At 41.4% G+C, this 24212-nt stretch overlaps 1 protein-coding gene across 6 annotated transcripts in view; it reads left to right on the top strand.

Annotated features, from left to right (window-relative positions):
* Nucleotides 1-24212, top strand: part of IKZF2 (IKAROS family zinc finger 2) — a 115863-nt gene that overhangs the window by 68528 nt on the left and 23123 nt on the right. For all 6 annotated transcript variants that reach the window (XR_003398800.1, XM_026852695.1, XM_026852693.1 and 3 more), the window contains exon 4: nt 357-524. Coding sequence is in view for 5 of the 6 variants with exons in the window: in XM_026852695.1 (XP_026708496.1) it covers nt 357-524 (168 nt within the window). In the remaining variant the exon portion in view is untranslated. The remainder of the gene's footprint in view (nt 1-356; nt 525-24212) is intronic.

Genomic DNA, 24212 nt, shown 5'->3' with positions numbered 1-24212 from the left:
ATATGGATTGGACCTATACTAAAAATAAGTGCAAAACCATAGAGATAAATACTACAAAACCACAGTTATAGATTTAGATTTTGAGCAGAGCTCAACTTTTATGAAGGATAAAACCTCTGAGGTGGAGAACTTTGAGAAAATTGGGCTACATTAATCACCTCAAGGAAGGAGCCTCAAATAGTGATTTGAGGCTTCGTCTGTTGTACAAAAGAAACAGGCTCTGACGTTAGCAAGTGCCATGTGATGGTGGGGTCTTGTACCTATGTAAGATGGCACTGTTACAAAGAGCAGAATAACTGGCTCCATGCATCTTCTGATGTTTCTTGACAGCTCTCTCCCTTCCAATTCCCTTCCAGGTGAACGCCCCTTCCACTGTAACCAATGTGGAGCTTCTTTTACCCAGAAGGGGAACCTGCTGAGGCACATCAAGTTGCACTCTGGGGAGAAACCATTCAAATGTCCTTTCTGCAGCTATGCCTGCCGACGAAGGGACGCCCTCACAGGACACCTCAGGACGCACTCTGGTGAGCCCACCTTGTCTTCTCTTCCCTCTCATTTCTTCCTTTACCGTTCAAGTGATCCTGGTGTCTCTGGGTCTGTACTATCCTCTTCAGATAGCGCAGCTCAGAACTTTGGGAAAGCCTTGATGTGAATCAGAAAAGTTGTGGTTCAGCCACACCTCTCCTTTTGTGTAACTGAGCTCCTCCGCTAGTGGTATCGCATTTCCCTTTTAATGTCTCCTTGGGTGTATCCAGGCTTCGCTGGCAGATTGTTTTGACATTCTCAGCCCCAAAGCAGCTGTGAAATTCCAGAGATCGAAAAGAATAACTGTGTGCTCTTGGAAGCCTGCTTTGCAGTTCATACCCATTTCTTAATCTAATAAATGCCATATGCTAGTGGAGTTCATACTTGTTCATCTTTCAAAAACCTCCTAATTGCATTTTTGATTCAGTTACATCTTGCTGCTGTCCCAATTCATGGCAGGCACAGCACTTGCCCTAGAGCAGACCCAATGGCCAAGAGAGATTGGGTTTGTCTTGCCTTGCTACCTGATAGTATCATGTCTATATCAAGCCTACTTCATATAGTTTCTTGATATGTTCTAAAGAAACACCTGTCACATAACTGCATGTTAGTAGTTATATTGGTAGCCCTTATGATCAGGATACAGGTTTCGAGTCCCTGTAGGCTACACCAAGGGGCTGCATTCTGCCACTTCTGTCCACATTTGTGTAAGACTCTTGAGTGAGATCTGGCTCTGTTTTTTATCTCCTAGGATGTTCAACTTTTGTGTCCAAGCCATTTATAGGAGACTGTGTTTTTCATTGTTGAATGAGCAGAGATAATTGGACTGGTTACAAGTGACAGCATTATAGATGAACTTTTCTGAGGTGTTAGCAAATGTGTGACTACTGAAACACAGTGGTTGAAGTGCAGCCACAGACAGAAACTCTGCATGTGAGAATGTAATCGTGGAGCTTCCTGACTCTTTATATGCGTTTCTTCTGCAGGGTCAGTGTCACTTCAGTAGAGGTTTCTGGTTTGCGAGCATTAGGCTGGTCTTAGGATACAGAGTTGCCTTGACATTTCCAAGAATCAGAAAGGATAAGCTAGTAAGCTTCTCCAGGTAGACTTTGGAGTATGCAGGAGGCTGTATTGATGCAAACGTACTGCTGACAGAAAGCATGAGCTTCCAAGGGAGTGCAAGTGTGGGATTAGGCTGAGAATTTCTTGAGAGTTGTCAGCCGTGAGGATTTGATCTGAAAGTCAAAAGGGAAAATGTCTGTGGAGCTGTGAGGTGCAGTTTTCACACATCTGACCGTAACTGTAGTTTCAACTTGAAATTTAGTAAAAAAGAAAACACGATAAAAATATTCACCATTAAAATAAAAAAGGGAGTTGTGACATAAAATAGCCCACATTACAAAACATGAACATTGCGGTTGAAGATTGTTTTCATAATATGAATATAGGTTTTGTTACCTAGATACAGCCATTGATAGAGATTGTTCGTTCTTCCTGTGTGAAAAGTGCATGGCTGATGTTTCTGCTTTTTGCATGAGGATGAAATGTAAAGGTGCGGGATTTTCAGAAGGCACCTAAGCTATTTAGGCATACAGGTTCCCCTGGAGCTCCTTCCCTGACTGACTTAGCTGTGTTCAGGTGTGCTCAATTTGTAATTTTATGGTTTGTTTTCAGTGGAGAAAGAGTCACCCCTCTTAACTAGTCAGCTACAAGTTTTCAACAGAGGGCCAGCAGGAACAAACAAGTGCTCCCACAACACTCTCCAAGACAGTTCTTAGAGTAGCACTCAGGTGAAGAGTTAGAAACCTGAGATATTGCCCTAAAACCTGGCATCCATCTACACAAAGGTGAAATGCCAGTCTGAACGTGAGCGTGGAATTTAAGGTGTCTTTCTGTCCCTGTTACATAGGAAAGCTTGCGTGGTTGTGCATATGTATTTGTGGAACCTGGTTCATGGAGAAGGTGGGGAGATGTTCACTTTAAAAAACTGCTTGTATAGTACACTGATAGGAAAGCATTTAAAGCAGTTTCGTATCAGTGTACTATACAAGCACTTTCTGCTTTAATAAAGCACGCATCAAAGAACATAGACCTTGAAGGTGTAGAAAATCTAGTAAACTTCATCGAAGGTGTTTTCCAACCTAAATGATTCTATGATTCTATAAATGTTTACCTCTTCTGCTATTTCTGACCAGAAAAAAGTATATCAGATAGAATACAGAAAGAAGAGGTTGAAAACTGTTTTGAAATATGAGACTTGAATCCAGTTTCAATCTGGTACCCTTAATGTCTAAACTGAGATGAGTCTGAATATGGTTCTTATTTATAAGAAGAAAGCTCTTTAGGTCAAATCCTCAGCTGATATAGATTTGAATTACATCCCGTAAGCAAAGAAAGTACTGCTATTTTGCACCAGCTGAGAATCTGGTACATGATTTCATAAGTGCAAGACCAATTTCCTTTTTTCTGTTGTATGTCCTTTTCCTTCTTAAATAAAAAAGTGCTATTAATCAAAAACACCCCATTCTTTTTTATTTCCCAAGAAGGTTTTAAACTATTTGTTTTTTATGGAAGGCAGAGTATGCAAGAAAGGAATTAAAGATTGTTTAATTTTTTTTTTCCTCCCAGCTAGTTTGATCTGTGATTTTGAAAGCACTTTGTTTGTGTCACCACTTAGTCAACTACACCCTCTCACTACTGCCATTTAGTCAATTTTTCCTGTGCTTAGTGCAGGATTTTCATGCAGTAAGACAGCAAAGGTGAAAAAATAAGGAAATGTAATTGCAAACAGAAATTAGCAGAAGCATCTCAGAGATATTTGAAATAGCTGAAGCTACTATTAACCTGAAAAAAAATTAATGTATGACATCTTTGGGGTTTTTTTGCTTTGGATGGATTTTTTTATTCATGATTTTTAATATTATTTCCTATTTATTTGAAAATGTTTCTAAGCATCACAATCCACATTGTGCCTCCCCTTCTTGTGCAGAATAATATCTTACTATATAAATGTTCCCAGGATGAGTGGTTAACAGAATATTACTTCGCATCTGTAACACTGCTGCTCTTTAACCCTAAATAATTAAGGACTTATCTTGCAGTGATTTACCCCTGCAATTATTTACCTTTTACTGACATATGGAGTTCTGATGAACTTTGTGTCTGTATTTTCCTCCCACATGCAGCTTCTTTGATTTCAGGAATATAATGATGCCTTCAGGACATCAGTAGAATAATGCCTGGGGAGAGATTCATGCACAGAATTACACTAAGAGTGGGCATGAGCCTCAAGGTACTTACGGGACTTTCAGATGTTGTTTTCAGAATTAACTCCATAGTTCCACAACATAGAAAATACAGGAGAGGTGCCCGAGTGGGCTTCCAGGATGTAAGGACATGCTGTGGAGGGCTGGGGCAGAAGTTGGTAGACCCCTCCTGCAGGATGCACTTGACAAACCAGCAGGGGTTGGCTTCACCTTGCCTAGGTTTTGCTGGTTTTAAAGAGGAAAACATCCAGGCAAAGCCAGTCTCCTGATCGCAGGCACGGAGTACCTGCTACCTCACCCTGAGACATGCCCATCTTCTCTATCATCTTTAGAACTGCACGAGACAAATGCAGCTGCAAAACAGATGAGATGAATTCTACTGTAGGCAATTTAATGAACAAAACCCAGAAATTGTAAGGAAGACAGTTGATCCAACAGATCAATCTGATAGTTAAAGCACCTAGATGTTGACTAGTGCTTTAAAAGATATGACATACAACCTGATGCTGTTTTACCCTAAAAAGCCAAGCATCTTCAAATGGGCATGTAAAATTAACAGTCATGTTTTGACATTAATTTCTCTTCTGTCTAAAATGGAGCCAAGTCAGCCCTCCCCTCATAATGCTATTGTCAACGTAAATGCTTTGATAATTCTTTTAAAAGTCAAGGTTGCAGTGATGAGCAATCTGGAAGAGCCCATAGAAAAAATTAGTGCATTAGTTTTCAGAGCAGAGCTTGGGCAGTAAGCCGTAAATGAGGGATGGGATCACTTGCTGAGGGGAAAACAAAACACAGATTAAGTGAGAACCATCCATCCATCCTTTGCACTAAGCAAGGATGGTCCTGTGGGCAAATTATTTTGTGATTTTTATGATTAAAAGACTGTTCTGTCATGTATACACACACACATTGGCCACATGAACTCTTCTCAGTCAACCTTAATTATGGAATTTCCAGATTCTTCTCTTTATCTTAGCAACTTCAATCACATTCCCTTACTGTGGGAGTATGTAAGTGTTATTCATATATGAAAGCAGTTTTACTGTTTATTTCTTCCCAAAAACAGGTAGTCAGATCATTATTTTTTCTTGTCACAGAAGCTTTTCCTTGCAATACATTTTAAAATTTGCTTCCAAGCTACTTTTTTCCTGTTTAGAAAATGCTTTTTTTCCCCTTATCCACTTTTAACAAATATTTGCTTTTTCCTCCCCCTCTTCTTCCCGGTTGCTGCTGCACATTGTTACTGCCCAGCTCTTCAGCAGCACTGAACTAATGGTATCATTTTATTTGCAAAAGAAAAGCAGTGAAGCATGTGTTTTGAAAAGGAAAGGCTCAGGCAAAAACTCCCAAAAGCACAATCTTAGCAAACTATGTACAATGTGGAAGATGAAAGGTATGTATAATTAAAAAGGTAAATGCCTCGTTCATGGAAAGATAGTAACTCCTTCTACACTTCTTGGTTTGCAAGTCTATCTTTCTCATCTCTTCTTCTCCATAAGGACTTTCTTCTCAGCTCCTCTGGTGTGGTAGTGAGCCATTCGAGATGTTCTAACACCTGCAATTGCATGGCTGTTGTCGTCAGAACTGACAAGTGATATCTGTGTGTGCAACTGTGCTCAGAGGCAGAAGGAACCTGGTTCCTAGTTCTGACAATGTGCCTGACTCAGTACATGTTTGGAAGAGTCATCCCACCTGTGGGTGTCTCAGTCCAGCTGAAAAATTGGGAGAACAAGCACAGTGCTGAAAGACACAATGCTGTACCTGAAGTCCTGCGTGTCAAAAGCCAGTGAGAATTATTGAAACAGTGGCAAAGACAGTTATTAAGAGTAATGAAGAGTCGATGTTTTAAACTGCTTCTTTCATCTTGAAGACTTTTACCACTATTAACATCTCCAGTCTCAAAAGGCCCAATATCTACTGTGTAACCATGTCTTTGAGGTTGGGAACATCATAATTAAAAGAATCTTGGGACCTGAAATTCTCCTTACTCTCTGTGCTGGACTGACTCAAACACGCTGGGAATGGCAAAAAAGAATTAAATGTGAACAAGTAGGATACTATCTGTGAAAAATGAAGCAAGTATGTGAAGAGGCGAGGGGATATTTTGCATGCAAATCCCAGTTCCACAAATAGGTTAGCAAACAGCATCTTCACTCAGTTGTGATGAGCCGGTGGGCATTTATTCTGTTGATCTGATACTTAAAGCTCTATTTAATCAGGCAGAGCTACTCTTCCTCTCAGGTTTTCTTGTGCTATTTCAGTTAAACTCAGTGGAATTAACCTCGTCACAAAATCATTTTGTGTTTTTCTTATCGGATGCCAGGTTCCAAACTGCTATTAGCATGTACACAATACTGCACCTTCTCTGCTTTCTCATTAATGCTTCCAGCACCCAGAGGCCTTTGGTCTGTGTTGTAGACTGTCTAAAATCTCTGGTATTCTGCTTTCCATATTGTTTGTATGTGCATTTTTGGAAGGTAAGATCAAAATGTGTACAGGGGTAGGAGTTTGGTATGCCAGGTCTTTCATCCCCCAGGCATCCTTATTTAAAGTTTAATCCTCTGTAGAGCCAACTTGGATCCCATAATTCACTAAAGCCCCATCTGAACCTGATCCTTGAAGTGGTGGGGTCCTCTTCACCTCCAGAGCACTACTGTGATAAGTATTAGTATCAGTTATATAAAAAGATCATCTTTTATGTGCTCGGAATTATCTCAGTGTACAAGCTTGGACATGCTAAGCCTTTTCTTCAGAGCATAATTATCACTGAGAAATCATCTTTGATTTAAAGATGCTGTGGGTTCATGATCTTTCCAGAAAAGATACATGTAGGCTTTGGTTTTGGGGAGAACTTCTGAAAAGGTATGGTTCTACCCAAAGCAAGAAGTGTTCACTTTTAAAAGTATTGAAATTCCATAAAGATTCCCTCTTATCTGTGGTAGTTATGGATCAATCTTTGACTGTTCAACCCAAGAGATCTGTTTCCGACAGATAAGACAGAGAAACAGGAGAAGTGGTCGTGGTGAACAAAGGTAGATGTGCTGTGTGCCAGCCTCATGAATATCTCTCTTTCTTAGGACCGGGTATCAGCTTTTTTTCCTTTTTTTTTTTTTTTTTTTTTTTTTTTTTTTTTTACCTTCCCCCTCTCTCCAGGGTGTGTGATTGAGATGACAGGGGAACAGATGCTGTGTGGCTCCCTGCTTCTCATGGTGCCCTAACGTAAGCAGGAGGTGGCCCGTTCCTTTAGTGCTTGGGGGCTGCCTGTAAATTGGCGGAATAGAGAAAGACTCACCCACTCTGCCAGTGATGAGAGACACCAACACCATGGGAGTATCGTTGTTCTAAATATCAATTCACATCAAGATTAGTAGGTGCTAAGATTTATCATGATATCTGTGAGACAAGTCTCGTGCCTCCTGCTGTATCTCTCAGTGCAATGTGGCCTTGCTATGTGTCTGCCTCCTGCAAGTCTACCAGTGAGTCCTCCATTCTTCAGCAGAGAGAATGGGGAGAGCAGATCTGGAGGGAGGTTGCATCATCTTCTCCTTTCCCTGATCATCCAAGTTTCTTCTCCTTAATGAGACAGGATGGCAGAATTGTGTTTGGTGTCAGGTTAAGTCTCTAGACCCTTGGCAGGGAAGAGTTTTATGTTATGGCAGGAGGTCCTGCACCACAAAATGGGGAAGAGTACAAATGCCTCAACACTGCAGCTTCACCATGAGGGAGTTTCTCCGGGCAGGTTTCAGTTCTGCAGTGCAACAAGGTGCTTATTACAAAGAGAGGACGAGTTGTCCTTTGCCCCTTTCTTCAAGACCTCTTGAACCTGCTGTCACCTCATCCAGAAGGTCGGACAGCCCTGTAATACTTAGGGGTAACGAGGTCCTTGTTTAGACAGCATCACTGTGGTGTAAGATTCACATGGGATCATGCCTCATTAATTTTGACCTGTTCCCTTCTTCCTGATGGAATGCCTGTGCCAAGATGGAAGTGTGTGCTTGGGACGGGACTGCTGCTGTCCAGTTTTCTCTGTGTTTTCTGTCTCCCCTCCACATTAGCAATTCACATCCTGGCATCATCAGCCAGATTCTGTACCTCTTTGTGTTGCCTCAGACCATATACAACTAGAACGAAGCACCTGGTCCTGCCCTATTGGACTGCTGTTTGGAGAGAAAACGGACACTTCTTCAGTGCTGGGTGATGCCAGTTCTTATGCCAGCCATCCTGCTTTGGAGGAGCAAATGAGACAGTTGACTTGCTTTTTCCTCTGGGCTTTTATTCTGCCACAGTGCTGTATGTGGGATTTCACTGGCATCAAAAAAGGAGTTGAATGTGATAAGACTTCTGCATATAGAGCAGCAGTCCTTCTAAACAGCATGCCTAACCTGTTTTTTAAACATCCAGAGAGACTGTTTCTATCGCCTCTCTAGGGAGACAATTCCACTTCCCATCTGCTTTTTATAGCTGTGACTCTCATCCTGATACTTAACCTAAACTATACTTTCTTTTGCTGCAGATTATTGCTCTTCCTAACACTATCTTCTGTGACTGTAATTCTTGTGCTCAGTTTACACTGTGATAGGCCGTAGTCATATGTCTGGCATTAATTCTGTTCTAGTCTCTCTTTATCTTCCAATCCTCTAATGTCTTCATTACTAATTTTGAATTTTTTTACTACCGTTATTCACTCATTTATGAAGGACTTAAATTGTAAAGTCATTTTACACTTTTGAAATGTGGGCCAGTACACATGCAGACCCCTTAACCTCATCTCTGCCTCAGTTGCCTGTCAGTGAAACTGAAATAAAGAGCACTTCTCAACTTTGTCATGATGGTGAGAGGGCAGCATGCACAAATGATTGCAAGGCGCATGCATATTGCTGCAATGAAGGTCATGTAAGTACACAGCAGAGTATTCCCATGCTGCTGGTGCCCCTGCTGCATAGCATTATTATCTCCTTAGTTTTACTTAGCCTTTGTGCAATAGTGAAATGAGATAATTACAAAGTGGAAGGAATAATAACTTTGTATTGTTACCATAACCACTGAGGTATTATACCCTGATACCAGCATGATTATCTTAGACACAATAGTAAGGTGATTATTAATAATGCTAAAGGACTTACTACTTAGCCTGCAATTTTTGTGTCTTTTCTTTTATGAACCCTATCTATTTTATCAGCCCAAAGCATGTGTGAAGTGGGTATGTGTTGTTACCTGGTTGTTATCCATTTTTCAGTGATGGGAAAATGAAATAGAAAAAAACCCATGAGACCCAATTTGCAAATTCAGGTACCTAAGCACCAAGGGAGCTTCATGTGAATGACGTGTCTTTCTGCTCCAGAACTACTATGGACAGGCTGGCAGGTGAGGGTCTAGTAGCTTAGGTATTTAAAGATATGTAGCCCTTTGCTCCTTTAAGTTCAAACTATAGAGGCTTCTCTTGGCCTTGTTTTCCTTGTTGTCAGGGGTTGCTTCAGAGATCCACTATTTTTATGCTCAAGTTTGCATATGTACATACAAAATTAGAGTTCAAAGTGCAGCTGTAAACACGGGCATTGCACAGCCAGGCTCCAGACGGTCCTTGGGAGCTGGGTGTCTCGCATTACAATAAGCTTGAGGGACATGATCCAGTGCATGAGGAGTCCTGCTCCAGAGGCAGCCTTCTGAGGTAGCTGCAGTGGTTTCTGTAGAACAGATCCAAGAGGTGACTGAGAGCTTTCTTGTGCACTTGAGATGAGAAAATGGTTTTGACTTGACAAAGTCACATCTCAGCAAAACCAAGACCACTTCTTGCACGTACTCTGAGCAGCAAAATACCACCACAGCTCTAAGGAGGAATAAAGTAATTTATTTTTTTTCCCCTGAGAATATTATTTTTAGGGGCAAAAAGCTTTCGCATATTGCCTCTGGGGAAAGGAGATCTAGCATTTGGAGCTGGCCTTTGTCAGTTCTTGAAGGAGTTTGTGAAACCTTTCAGCTTGAGAAAGTTTGAGCTTGGAGTCAAATGCCGGTTTGAGGCCATCTTTCACTGCTATCTCAGAGCTATTTTATGGGGCAGTGTGAAATAGAGAATGGCCACTGACATTTTTGATAATACACGAGTGCTTTAAGGTCTCAGAGAGGTATTTTTGCCATCTGGAAAGAAACCCAAGAGAAACTAAAGGGGAAAAAAATAACCTAGTTAACACTATGCCATAGCAGAGCTGCAGAAAGCTGCTACTGATATATTCTCCCAAGCTCTCAGCAACCTGTAATTATGAATTGGCTTACAGCAAAGATATTGATGGATATCACTCAAGAAGGAAAATGAGATTGTCTAGATTTTTTACAGTCAACCTGTACTGAACTCTGTATGACTCTCCTATTTATAACCCTGTGTGAAGTTCAAGGAAACTTGTCCTGGAGGTTTCCCATGAGAGGGAACTGTGTTTTTACCTGACTAAAGCTCTCTGGATATCTTCCCATTTTTTATTTGATCTAAGTGTGAACTTTCTCCACCCTCTGCCCCTCCTTCCTTTCTGGAGTGGTTAGAGAGGTTGATTACAGCCAGGATTACACAAGAGATGCCAGTTGCATACATGTTTTGCATAACTGTGCTGTGTTGATTTCAGACAGGGTGCCCCAAGTTCCCTCCGTGCCTTGCAACAGAGACACAAGATCTCTATCTTCATTCCTGAAGCTGGAGAAATGCTGTTGAGGCCCTGCCTATTGAAACTTTGACAAAGAGCACCTGGCTGGGACGCTCCCCATCCACAGTTATCTGTCCACCGCAAAGCACTCGCCTTTGGAAAAGCCTCTACTTAAAGGTTGTTTGGGCTTTTTCTATTAAATATGCAACTGTCACTGTACCTCTGTGGGAAGTGCTGCAAGTGATCGGTGGGGCAGTGTAATTCAGTAGAATTTTCAACATCAAGCAACAGAGTTCCCTGGGATGCTGCTGCTGCCCTGAAATTCCTCCTGCCCAGAGAGCCAGCTACCTTGTATTAAAGATGGGGGAATGTGCTCCTCAAGTACGTGTCCTTTCCCTCCCTTCTAGTGAGACAGGCGTGAATGCTCTCACGTGCTCTGAGGTGATTGATGTCCCATGGTGAAGATCTTGACCAGAAAATTAAGACAAGCTCATCCTAGTGCTGATTTTGAGGCCAGTTCACCATGGTTCTTATCTTCAAAAGCACTGAGATGTGCTTGATTTTGGCAAGAATTAGGGGCTTTGACAGTCTGGGCATTAGCCTGTTTTTCAGCTCCTTTTGCTGAGAAGTAGGTACTTTCTTCCCCCTGCCTCTTCAGTTTGGAGAGATAGTCTAGAACAGCACAGAGGGTCCCCCGAGCTGAACAGGACCGGGGCTTTTCTGAGCTGCCTATAGCATGGTGCTGTATCATGGGATAGAGCTGGGCTCACAGGTAGGCAGAGCCCAGACTACTTAAGGGCTTCAAGATCTTCCTAGAAAATAAATCATATGCAAGGGATACACTGCTGAAAATCTGATGATGAAATTTTTATATAGAAAAGCGACATGGGCCGTAGACTCTCTCTCACTTGGATACCCTTCATGTGCATGCATTTTGCTCGTCTCCTTGGAGACAGTGGCTTGTCTGAGAGCAGCTAGCCTTGGCTAGGAAAGGCCTGACATTTCTGGTTTGCGGGATCAAGCTGTGCTGCTGAATTTTCCAACAACCACAGAGACATGATTTGATACAAGCATAAGCAGTTCTGTACCAGATTATCATGTGAGCATCTTTCTCTAATACTTCTCCAGGGACACCACTCAAGTCCCTGGTGTGAAAGATGGGTTCAAAGATCTTCAAGGAGAGCCTAGCAATTCCCATCCCTCAGATATCAGAAATGTTTGAGAAATTTCTCCCTTCCCTTTACTTCTTCCGAAGAGCTGAGTCAGCTGGACTGGCATGTCTGGAACTCTGTGGCACCGTGAGCAGGCAGTCTGCCAGCTGCATTACACACCACATCCAAAGGAACACGTCACTCCCCTCTCTCTCTCTCTCTCCCTCTCTCTCTTTCTCTCTCTCTCTCTCTCTCTCTCTCGTATTTTTTTTCCCTTTTGCAATCTCCACCCTCTCCCTTTTATTTTTCCTTGTTGATCCGTGTAGGTGAGTCAGAGAAACCTGCTCATCCACAACCTGTTCCTTCTTGCCAAATCCTGGAGCAGCACTCCCAGTTCTTGTTAGGTGTCAGGAATAGGTTATGAAAACAAAAACTGATACTGGCAGCATACTGAGTATAGAGTGCATGCTGTAAATGAAAATTAAATGCATAGTGAATGTGCCACTTATAATGTGTTCCTAATAGAGTGATGTCTTTTGTAGCAGGCACTTTATTCTGTGATTCATGTATAGTATTAGTTTCCTTCCTATAAAACACCAGGATGGAACAGGGAAATGATTTAAGGCATAAGTAAGAGCACATTTAGGGAAAAAAGCCATCTTTACTCCACTGGATTTTTAAACAACAGGAGAGTAGAAAATTTCCAGTAGGAAAATAGGTGGTTCACAAAAGTGTTTTTGAAGAAAATGTCTGAGCTTTTGATAGCAATTGTAGTTGTACTAATCTGAAGAAAATCCACTGGTATGGCACAGCTCCTCAGAGTTTTTACTTTTGATGTATTTTGAACCCCAGGAATTAAAAAAATCATTCATCTAGATCCCCAGATTATAGACATTTATGAATGAGAGTGAAAGGTGATAAACTGGCCTTTTTATTTACCTTACAATATTTATTTCATGAGTAGGGAGGGAGTGAGAAAATACGCAAGCTAACTTTTCTCTTTCGGCCTGCAGTAGCTGGTAGCTGAAGGAAAGCATAATACCATATCTGAGTTGGGGTGAAGCTGCAGGTGTTGGTAATGCTGTAGGATCAGGTGTGTCTCAGTATCCATAGCTACATTTCCATCAAGCACCATCAAAGAATTGATTTTTGGCATGTTTTGTTGGAATGAAGCTGCTCAGCTTCAAAGAATAGATCATCCACCAGGAAAAGTGCTTTGTTTGACTTTTATGTGCCACAGTAAAATGTCCACGTTAGCTATATTGTGAAAAATGTATCCATTATGCTCATATCATTAGTCTTCTACAAGCTATGAGTTTGTCCCAAGGGCTAATGATGAGCCAAATTCAGGAGCCTGCAAGTACAGTTTTGGTTGAGATGCATGAGATTCCTGCCTTGATCAGCATGAAGTCTGGGATGAATTTGACCTGGCTGGGGTACAGTCCCTGGGGTAGGATTGTACCACTGGTGAAGAGAAGGGAAAGGCCATTTTGTGTCAGGTAACATATAGCAAGAGACAGTTGTTTCTCAGAGAGTTCAAGTCCAAGACAAGAAGGCAACAAGGTTTACTGCCCAGCCACCCTCTACAGAGGATGAATCTCTAGAATACAGACAAAAAGGGACTTGCCAAAGGCATTCAAGACATCAGTGTCACATACAGGAATGAACCCAGATGTCCTAAAGCCCTGTCTGCTGACCCAGTTATAAGACTACACACACACACACACACACACACACACACACAAAGAGTAAGAAAATGAGATTTTTCTTCTCCCAGGTATTGAGAAATGAGAAGTTTTATGCTCTTTCACTCTTGATTCAGACTTCTCAGAGAAAACACCTCTTTTTAATAGCCTAGCAGAACCTTCAGTATGAATTTTTGTTTGGGTGTTTTTCTGTCAACAAATGCAGTTAAGTACATTCAGAGTTTCCTAAAATCCCTGTTTTTTACAGGAAACCTTTTAAAAGTACTTCTGGGTGTCTGGAGAGCTCTGTTTTGTGTTCTCAAGTTTTTCTGTCTTCACTTTCAGCCCAAACACTTCTTTTTCTTTCTTTTCTTTTTCTTTCTTTTGGTTTAATTTCACACCCATATTTAATTTCCTTTCGATTTGTCTGCCTTCCTTTCAGTCACGATAACAGGTTTTGAATCTATCCAGGGTTTGTAGTGCAAAACTAATCGCACCAAAAAAGAAACATCCTAAAAACCCCAAATCTTTCCTTCCTCCCTCCCTCCCTTCTCATTCTCTCCACTGAGCAAACCTAAAAAATCCTGGATTTTAGCAAGTGCTCTGGAGCAGTTGTTATTTATTTTTTGTGTTACAAAAAAACCCCAACCAACCAACCAACCAACTAGGAAAGATATTGAGACTAACAGGAATTACTGAATTTTATTAACCAGAAAAAATTAATGTAGCTTCAGTGTTGGATATAGACACTGGATGCAGAGGTTTATGCTAGAACAAAAGCTGTCCAGTATCCCACATTCGTCTCTCGGAGAGTTAAGGGATCCCCTCATTCTTCAAAAGGTATCTTTACTATTAATTTTTTTCTGTGCTAAGAATTGTTGCCATAAAAAAATCATCTTGGCTTCCTCCTGCCAAGTACTATGGCTAACTTTGAACATGGAGCACTGAGCAACACAAGTGTTGGTGACAAGCATGGTGTGGAAAGGAGGCATCTGTCCAGCCGTGGTGGTAGCAGATTAATTTGCCTTGTTGAAGATGGAGTAAATGTGATGGGAGCTGGGATGAGATTTTGGGAGCAATGAGCTGCACCAAAAAGTCTCTTCCTGGAGTAGCCTTTAGCATGAGGTTTTCCAAAGTACACAGCACAGCGTGGCTCAGCACTGTCTGCTTGAGAAAAGTCCCACCCATATTTCAAGCTCCTCTGTAACATTGGTGATAAATATATATGTTGTCAGGCATGTTGGCAGAGAGCAACAGGAGCAGGTAGGAAAACTGCGTAGGTAAAAGGAGTCAGTCAGCTCTTTTTCTGTTTGACCTCATTTGACATCTGTGCAAGAGATGACAAAACCACATGCTTGAACAGCAAATCTTTACGAGGGTAACACAAAGGCATGGGCCACGTAGGTTCTTGGGCACTAAGGAAAGTATGAATAACAATTTTCATGTCCCAAAGGAGCCCATTAGTTTCACAGCCTGACCTGTTTTTGGAAGCAAGGTTTCCTTCACTGCTAGCCTTAATCAAAATAAGTGAAAACTCCCAACTTCAGTGGTTGGGAAAAGAAGAGGAGCTGTCAATATTATTCCCCCTGTGTTGCTATTATCTTCATGACAGCTTGCTATTAATTGTCTGTTTCCAAAACTTTGTTTCTGACAGTAACAAGAAAAGGGAAAACTTCCTTACTTAAAGGAAACTGGAGCACCTTCCTCCTATCTCCTAATATGAGACATAGAATTAAAAGGTGTCAGGTGCTAAAAGAAATAGTTTTTCTTGTGCAGGAGCATATAGCTGGAACAGTGGGACTCACTGCCACGGGATGAGAAGACATGAGCTAGAGTTTAAGGGCTTGTTCAGTGATTTTATGCAGAAGAAACTATCTAGTGCTGTAGTTAAGTGCTATAAGTTAAATGTCATGTATTCTGTCTGTCTCTGCTTATATAGTATAAAACAACTGGTAACACTATGTTTTGCACTGCTTGCTTCAAATAATTTATAGGTTCTGTTGGCTTTATATCATGCTAAAAAGCTTCTGCAAAATTTGCAAAGGGGCAGCACTTGGAATAAATATAAACTGTAAGCAGCCGAGGTAAATTGACTTCAGGGTATTACTTCCATTAATATTACCTATGAATCTGGCCCAACATCTACACTTGTTTTACCCAAAGAGGGGAAAAAAAAAAAAAACAAAACAAAAGCACTTCTCAAGGGAGTGTTTGTCCAGCAGCATTCCTGCTCTGCACCGAGGTACCTACACCCTGCGCTGCCTGTGTGACCTGTTCCTCTTCACCTGCAGTCAGACCTTGGCTTGCGATGGCGTGCGGATCTCCAGTCACCTCCTTAAATTCCTGCTGAGCTGTGGCACTGACGGGGAGCAGACAGGACAGGGCAGAGAAGAACAACAGACCAACCTGAACTTGTTTTCATTTTTCCTACTCACTGTGTCCCAGAAGCAGGGTTAAAATGAAGAGATGCCGAAGAGTGTATTTTGGAAGGTTTGTCCTGTGAACCAATTAACGCTCTGTTTATTGAGTCAACTTTAATATAATGTTAAAGGTCTGAAGTGGAGTGGAAAGTACAGAGTCAGTACATACAGTTAAGGTTTAACCTCGTCTTAAGCTGCTTCCCACCCACATCCAGAGAGTGTGAGGGCATTGCAGGAGGAGTCTCCTTTCCGAAGTTACCTCCTGCATTCATAGCAGGGCCTCTCCCCCTTTAAAAGAAAGTTGCCATAAACCTGGCTGCCTTTAAGCAATTTTGAAGCTAGCCAGGTGATAAAATACCCAGTTATTTTGTGGACTTCCTGGGTTTTGTTAGTTTATCTCACCACCAGAGTGCTATTTAAACAGAGTCTCTTTTTAATAGTGTTTAACCATTTCAGAGTTGGTGTAAAGTCCCTGGGAAGCCCACCAGTGCCAGGGGTGCCTGGAGGACTGGGACATGTTGGTATGGCACAAAGGTAGTGTGCCCGTTTCAGTGGCCTCACAGCAGAATATTTGCACTTGAAATTTTCAAATATATGTGGTGGAGAATCTGAAAGCTCCACTGACATTCATATTAACTAAAAAACGTGTGTCAGGTGCCTTTTGCCAGCCTTGAAGCTCTTCACTGAAGGAGATAAAGGTATCAGAGAGAACCATGAGGGGAGCTTCTGTGTGGTAGGATGCATGTTTCTTGGGATGTGGAATTGGAGCAAGTAACCATGAATTTCATCTTTTTCAGAAATAAATACAATGTTAGTGTCCTTATCTGTGTTTTCCTTGATGGAGTATGTAATCTATTTTTATGGTTTCACATAGACAGGTAAGTTTTCCTTTGTTTTTCACGCATATTTAAAGATACAACAGACAAACCTACAAAGTAAACTGTATGTCTTCTGTGCTGCAAGGAAAGAAAATGGAGTGTAAGATTCTTGCTTTTCTGTTTTTAATTATTTAATGGGTGCTGCAAGACTGTGGCAGGAGCCCTGCAAGTATCTGGACAGTTAGGGAGAGTTCAGTAATTCTGTGACTGTGCCAATGAAACAGGAGTTTGTTTGTTTGTTTGCTAAACTTCTGGTACAAAAACACCACCTACTTATTTATAACCCTTGTGGCAGATTGGAACATTGTTTTATCTGTAAAATCCTGCAGATCAGTTAATAAATAAACACAATCTGATGAATCAGATTAAATAACAGAGCCACCAGCAGCTGCAAGATAAATCATAGTAAACTATTAAAATAATAAAAGGCTGCAGGCAGAACTGCCTTGAAGGTACAAATAAGGACCCCTGAGCTGTTGTACATGAACACTAATGTTTACTGATTTACACCAGATTCTAGCCTGTGTTTTATATGTAGAGAGGGTATAGATGCTTGAAAGTTTATTCTGTCTAGTGTTTACTTGTTTTCCATGTGCACATGTTTTTGTGGTCGGTTCTAGCCAAAATGTAACAGAGATGAAGTCCTCAAAAGCTGATGTTTGATACTGCTTGCCGCAGAAGATCAAGGGAGGACTGAACATTAGTACAGTGTTTCACTGCTAGCTGCTTATTTTACACTACAGTAAAAAACTGGCAGGTAGATGCAGGTGTCAAGGTGATGTTTCATGCCCTGGAGATGTTTATAGGGAAGGCAGGCGTGTCGAGAAAACAAAGGGTGTGTAGGTGCAGTGTTTTGCCATTGTTTTACTGCATGCTGATATACCTCAAGTATCCAGTGGTGTTTCACTGCTAGTAATAGTACATGGTAGTTGTCGACAGAAATAAGTTATCATAGACTGCCACTGTACAAAAAGTCAGGACAAGCTGTTTTTGATTTGCTGGGAGGCTCACAAAATGTTGAACAGCCACATATATATCAATAGGCAATTGATAATAATCTTTACTAGGAGGCATTGGGCCACGAGGCCCAAACTGAGTCAAGTGCTTTATTTCAAGTGCTCTATTTCAAGCTCCAAGTCAAGAAAATACTAGTTGCTTAATGGCATGTATGTAGGCTTCACCTGTTGTAATGCTGCATTTTGATTTTTGAACCTTTTGAGGTGTTCAGAAACCTTTTAATCTAGCTGTATGGTTCCTCTACTGCATGATCTAGTGAACCCATCTTTTACCACATGACTTCACAAACCTTAATACTTGGCCCAAAATATAATAATCTAAAAAGTGCTTGTAGAACGGAGACATCAAAACTCCATGAGGTCCAGAAATGTAGATGTATCTCGTGAAATATACCTCAGGTATTGCTGCCTCTTTTTGGACTGGCAAGCGTGACAAGGTGAAGACAAAGTTTTCATAATGTGATTAAAGATTTGGTTCTTTCTGAAAACTCAGACTACTTTAAGATGTCACAGGTTGGGCATTCAGAAGTGGAGGTACTTGACACTGCATGTCGAAAGACTGTGTGCTTGTGTGCTCCAGCAGCCTGGAGCCTTATTTTAGACGTTTATGTGTTGTGACTTCTGCATGCAGGTTGTCTTGGACAATCTCAGGTTACCTGTGGGACTTGCTGTTATTTCTGAACTCCGGTATATACTGATTATTGTGTGTTTGTGTGTGTGTAATCTCTCAGGAAAAAAAAAAAAAAAAAAAAAAAATGAACACATTTACAGTCATTAAGCACAGCAGCGAGATACAGCATCAGAGTGGGAGGCAGTTTCCTTTGCAAAGCTACGTGCTGCTCAAAGCCAGCATGGGCTTAGGTCTCACTTTAATTTTTTTGGTGATTAATTCGTTCAGGGGTCTATTATTCATGTAAATATTTTTGTGTCTGAAGCTTCGAGCTAGGCAGCTCTAGAAAAGCCGAAGTGCAGTGTTTAATTACAGCAGTGAACTGGAGGGACCGTGTGTCACCTCTTTGCAGCCCCAGCCCTCCTGCCGAAACCTCAGTGATGCCTCGGCCCTCCTTGGCTCTTACAATTGCCTCCTCGGCTTGGGGAAGCTGGAGGTGGGAAGGACTGCAGCAGCTATTATATTTTTGTGACTATTGCACACTCTCTTTTTTTTGTCCTATATGGTGTTAAATGTCACCAGGCTCAGGGGCATTTTACATTTCCCTGGGCTGACTGTTTCACGGCCTGAAAGGACACCATGTCTGCAATTGCCTCATATGCCACTTATTTTTTTTTCTGATTTGATTTTCTTATTCCTGCTTGATCCTCCACTCTGTACCATCCCAAATTTCTCCTCCTGCTCTTTAATGTTCACTCCCATATCTAATAAAAATCACAGTGTATTATTAAGCCCTTAATTTCTCAGTGGAGATATGGGCCGTATTTTTCTGTGTCTACCTACTTGCGTGAGCTTCACCAAATTAGCCTCTGCATCTCGCAAAGTGCATGAATTCATTTACATGCTGTGAAGAAGGGAATTATTACCTTAATCATACGTATGAATAATTGAAGCACAGGAAATCAGAATAACTTGCCTGCAGTCACAAAATTTGTAGCATTACTAAGAGTTGAACCCTATGCTCCCTAGTCTCAACCCAGCGCCTTAATCATATGTCCTACCTCTGTGTTAGAACTGATCTTACTGTGATAAGTCCTGTTCAAGGCAAAGGGCTGCTTTGTGGTAGGCACTGTGTGACTGCAGAACAGCTCCCCTCTCCCAGGCAGCTTCCAGGTTTAGGGAAGAAAGTAGAAATAATGAATTAATACTGGTATTATGACTGTGACAGACAATTCTATAGCCTCACTAATAGGGGTGAATATCAGCCCAAAAGAACATTTTAACTTCCTCAATGCAGCTTCAGAAAGCTTCAATTGGAGAGTGCTGGGGTTCCCTCCAACTCTGGGGTGATAGGGGCCAAGTAGGACTTCAGATATTATAGAAATAAGTTGTGCTCAGTGCGCTACTATTGGAGGAACTTTGTCAGACTGAAAGTAGCTACGTCAGATGGCCACTTAGTTCAGAAATCTTGGCTGGCTTCCCTTCCAAGGTCCTGATGGGGAAATAATGCAAAAGTAATAAAAGTCTGGTACAAAGCTCAGTGCAAAGTGTCTAGTCCTTGGATTGGGCTGACCTACATCACACGGCTGTAGTAATGCACTTTCCTGTATGAGTTGGTCACATTAGCGGTTGAGCTGTTGCAGGGACTCAGGACACGGGCAGGTGGATGGCAAGGAGTTCTGCTCTGTGCTGCTGCAGAGGAGACCATGGTACCCAAAATAGTGGAAGCAGTTAATCCTGACTGCTAAAACCGGTGAACATTTTGTCATTGGTCTTAATGGAGAGAGGATTTTGGCTCAGCAAAGTGTATCGTTGCTCTTAACCTGTTCTGTAAGCTGTTATATGCTTATGGCAAGGTATTACCTGGGATGCCTTGTTATTTCCCTTTGACTTACTTTATATTCTGCTATGCACTCCCATGTCTTTTGAGAACAAAATGCTGTGTGAATGCCTTACGGGCTCTTTCTCTTTCACTGACCTTTTTTTATGACTTTAAAGAAGTTTCCCTAGGCCCAAGTCTGCTTTCTGTCTTGAATATTGACCTTAGAGTTACACCATCTCATTGTCACTGCACGCAGACTTCTCAGCTATCAAAGTTCACCCACAGGACTCAAAGTATTCCTAACTCAGAAACACCTTGCCTTTTATGTTCTCCTCCTCTTCCCCCTCCTCCCTCCACATGAGCATTTTAATTTCATAAGGAAACTCCATTTCTCTGTGAATTTCGACAAGCGGTTTACCTGTTTCATGGTAAAAATTGTACTTCAAATTTAAATGTCTTTTTCACTGTGACTGTCATAATATTTTCCATTTGAGGCTGAGACTCCACTGTGGGTTTTCTGTGCCACATTGTCATCCGTACGAATCTGAGCTTAAACGCGTGGAAATTCTGACATTTCAGCAAGAAATATAAAGTGTTTTTTTATGTTCTTCAAGTTAGCTGTTTCATAGGTATGGCTGCTGGGTTTTGCCCAGTGCCTTGGTCTTTCCCAGTTCAACAAAATTGAACGTTTCTCAAGATTTTGGGCTTGTTTGCATTCACTGTATTGTGTCATTTCTATGAGAATGAGTGATGATAATTTTTAATCTGATTGCTTACCTTGAAAAGGTGATGAAGGAATAATTACCCCAAACTAGGGATTTCCAAACTGACTTTGCTTGGGTGCTGCTACCATTGGCAGTGGTGTCTGCATACAACAACGAATGTGATGTCCATGTACCGTGGTCTTCAGTGAGGATCTCTGAGAAGGCAGCTTCATACCAAACAAGCTGAGCCAAACTTCTGAGTGGCTTAACGGTGGAAATGGCTCCATGGTTGAAAGAACTGCCTTTAGCAGGGGCTTGGAGAGGGTTTTGGTAGGCTGTAGCACTGTTGGACTCTTCACCTTCAAGTCAGTGGTCTATAGACCAAGTCTGCTCATGCCCAGTAGTGCAAGCCACATGTTTTGGGGGCAAATTTTTGGCTATTAATTTTTACCTACTATGCAGTATTTGATGAAGGCTAAAATCTCTCTTGGCAGTCATGTGGTTTCATACAGTGATTTATGTGGAAAAAAGTCTGCTGTTGAGGAGATCGCCAGAATTGAATTCACTAATACGCTTTTACAGCTTTCTATTGCGTAATACAAAATATGGAAAAATGTACGCCCACTGGCAACACTCACATCCAAAAATATATATATTTTTTGTCATTAGTTACTCTGAGAATATGAGGGGAAATTTGCAGCTATTTCAATGACGTGACATTTGTCACAACAACAAGGTTTCTAAAATCCAGACTGTAACTGCTACCTCAGCTAGCTGCACCTCTTACCAAATGGGTTGTGAGAATTGCTGGTGACACAAACTGCTGCTATCAGAACTGATTCCGTTGTGGTCTGACCTTATCAATTGCATTGCAACCCAAGTCACAGTCACTTTGTGTGATTTTTGTAGTATAAATCAGATTTTTCACATGTGGGGCTATGATGTGATTTCATCTGTAGAGCAGGGGGAAATTTGGAAATGACCCCAGGGGAGTTATATTCAGTCCTACTCAACTGGAGCTCACAAACTTCGTTCTTCATGGTTGTGTCTGAGCAGCTTCCAGTTGTGGATTAGGCAACATGACTAACATTTGTCACGTGTTGTTTATTCTCTTATCTTCTCCCCAGAGAAAGAAGCGTGTGTGGTGGAGTATTTCTTTCCTTGGGGAGTTACGTTCCTCCAATTCCATATTGCCTGTAGAAATGGTGCTTTTATCATTAGCTTTTATCATCTCTATGAACCTTGAAATTTGTTGGAATTTGTGTAGCTGACTATCCTAGATATCATTGGAAAAGCTCAGCCATGTGTTTCTGGAATTTTTGCAATGCAGGGAGCAACCATTTGAAGAGGTGTAATACCAACTTTTTTTTTGATTGTTGATTTTGTACAGTGAGCTTGTAGCAGAGTATGTTTCTCTGTGCTAAGTGATAACATATTTAATTAATTGTAGCTGCCCCTTGAATAGCTGAAAGCAGTCATCCCTTTCCCTTGTGTCTTATAGTTTATCTAAGAAGCTTGATAAACTTGTGTAGCAAAACTGGGTGGGCTAATTCAGTCCTGCTTTAGCTCAGTTAACTTAATCCATTCAACTGTATTGGATTTTTTTGATCCAGTAACTGGACTCATTTTTTTGACTGACTTAGCTTCTAATAAAGGTGTCAGTCTGGCAGACATGGATGCCATCTAGGTGCATGATGAAGCAGTGTAATGGTGATGATAAAAGTCTTTCCACCCTAGGGAGCCAGTGTGTTTTCCTAAAGGTGCTTCCAGAATGAGATGGTTGGTTTATGTTTTAAGAGCTGAGGCTTGATACAGATCATTCACATCAAGGGCAATTACTCTGGGAATGGTAATAAGCCTTACACTTGGCCTCCATGGAGATTTCCAGTATCGGCACCAGTTATGGCAAAAGTGTAAGTTAGTGAGCAAAATAAAATAAAGACACAATACTTTCCTGAGGATGAGCCTTATCTCTAAGTAAAGAGAAATAAATCCACAGTTTGGATGCTTATTGAAAGCAGCTTTTTTTCCCCCAGTGGAAGACTTGGTTGTGTCACTGAGCTTCACACACAAACTTTTTGAGAAAAACAGAAACTTTCTGTAAGTGTGTTCATTTCATCAAATCCACTTTTTCTGAGGCAAAAATGTTTGAATTTTTTTGACCAGCTCAGATACTGGAGGCTCAGGCTTTTTCATCTTCCATTATGTGGGTGATGTGGGGCACATGCTGTGGTATGTGCTAGTCCTGCAGAGCCCCAGAGAATTTCCCTGACTCTGGGTCTTTAGCCCCAATGCAAGGAGCCCTCTGCCCAGCTTCCTATGGGCTACAGGTGTCCTCCCCAGTTTCCCCTGCATTTTCCCATCCCAGTAGTGATGGTACATTTTGGCTGCAATTAGTGCAGCTTGGATTTCATTAAATAAATGACCATGAAAAGCTTTCTGTATTGGGACAAACCCAATAGAAACATGTATATTATCCAACAGAGGATGTTCTTAATTTCTTTGGCCGCAAACTAAAATTCTTACCTAAGATTTTTAAAATTCTGGAAGAAGTTTGACTTTCCCCATCCCTTAGCCAGCTCTGAAAATCACAGCCGATGGTGTTTTACTAGACTTGCAATACCGACTTAATAGGTCTTTAGTTATTAGAGAATAAATGTTCGTGTTCTACAAGTTTAAATTATATTAAAAGCCTTTATTATCACAGCTTGGCAAAATACACATCTGGCTAGCTGTCTGGCCTTGGGTTAGGCCATTCTTGTGGTTTCTTAATGACATGCTACAAAAAGAATATACTTTATGAGAATCTGGTGCCAGGTTTTGCATGTATTAAGAGGCATTTGCCATTTGTTCATAATGCTGCTGAGTGAAACAAAAAAACCCTAAAAAATTGGAGTTATGTCTTGCATTTGTCTGGCTTGATTTTCATTGTACCTATGGCCATTTATATTTTTTATATATTTATATTATATATATTTTAATATTAGCTGATCTCTGAATTACTGTTGGCAGCTTGGTTCTGGCTTGTAACAGTGCTGTTACCGAAGTGACTTTCTGTTGTCTTTTACTTTCCAACTTTCCCTTTAGTAATTTTGGCAAAGTTTTCTCAATGAAAGAACAACTCCTCGGGGCCATGTAATGGGTTTCCCCACAGTTGGGAGCAGAATTAGGCCACTGGGGCAACTCGTTTTTATCAAGGCAACTGTTCGTGCCATGGGCAAAGTGTCTCAGAAGTTTCTTTCCCACGAGACTTGGTGACACACAGGCAGTGCTGGGGTGTGATTCAGCTGTTTGGTTTGTTTCCCTCTCTTGTCGTCTGTTTATTTGCTTTGCAACCAACAAGTCCGCCTCTTTTTCCTTCTGATGAATCTGCGCGTTAGTGTGAAAAACGGATGGGGCGAAGTACCCAGTGGGTGGGAGGAGGTGTGTGCGGTGGGAAAATGGGGCTGGGAAAAAGGTCTGGGACTTGAGTAACCTTTCTTGGGTGTCTTTCCATCACAAGAGTT

The sequence above is a fragment of the Athene cunicularia genome, assembly GCF_003259725.1.
Source record: "Athene cunicularia isolate RWA chromosome 7 unlocalized genomic scaffold, athCun1 chr7_part1, whole genome shotgun sequence".
NCBI lineage: Eukaryota > Metazoa > Chordata > Aves > Strigiformes > Strigidae > Athene > Athene cunicularia.
Note: the sequence above shows the minus strand (reverse complement) of the source record. Positions and strands in the feature narration are given on the sequence as shown.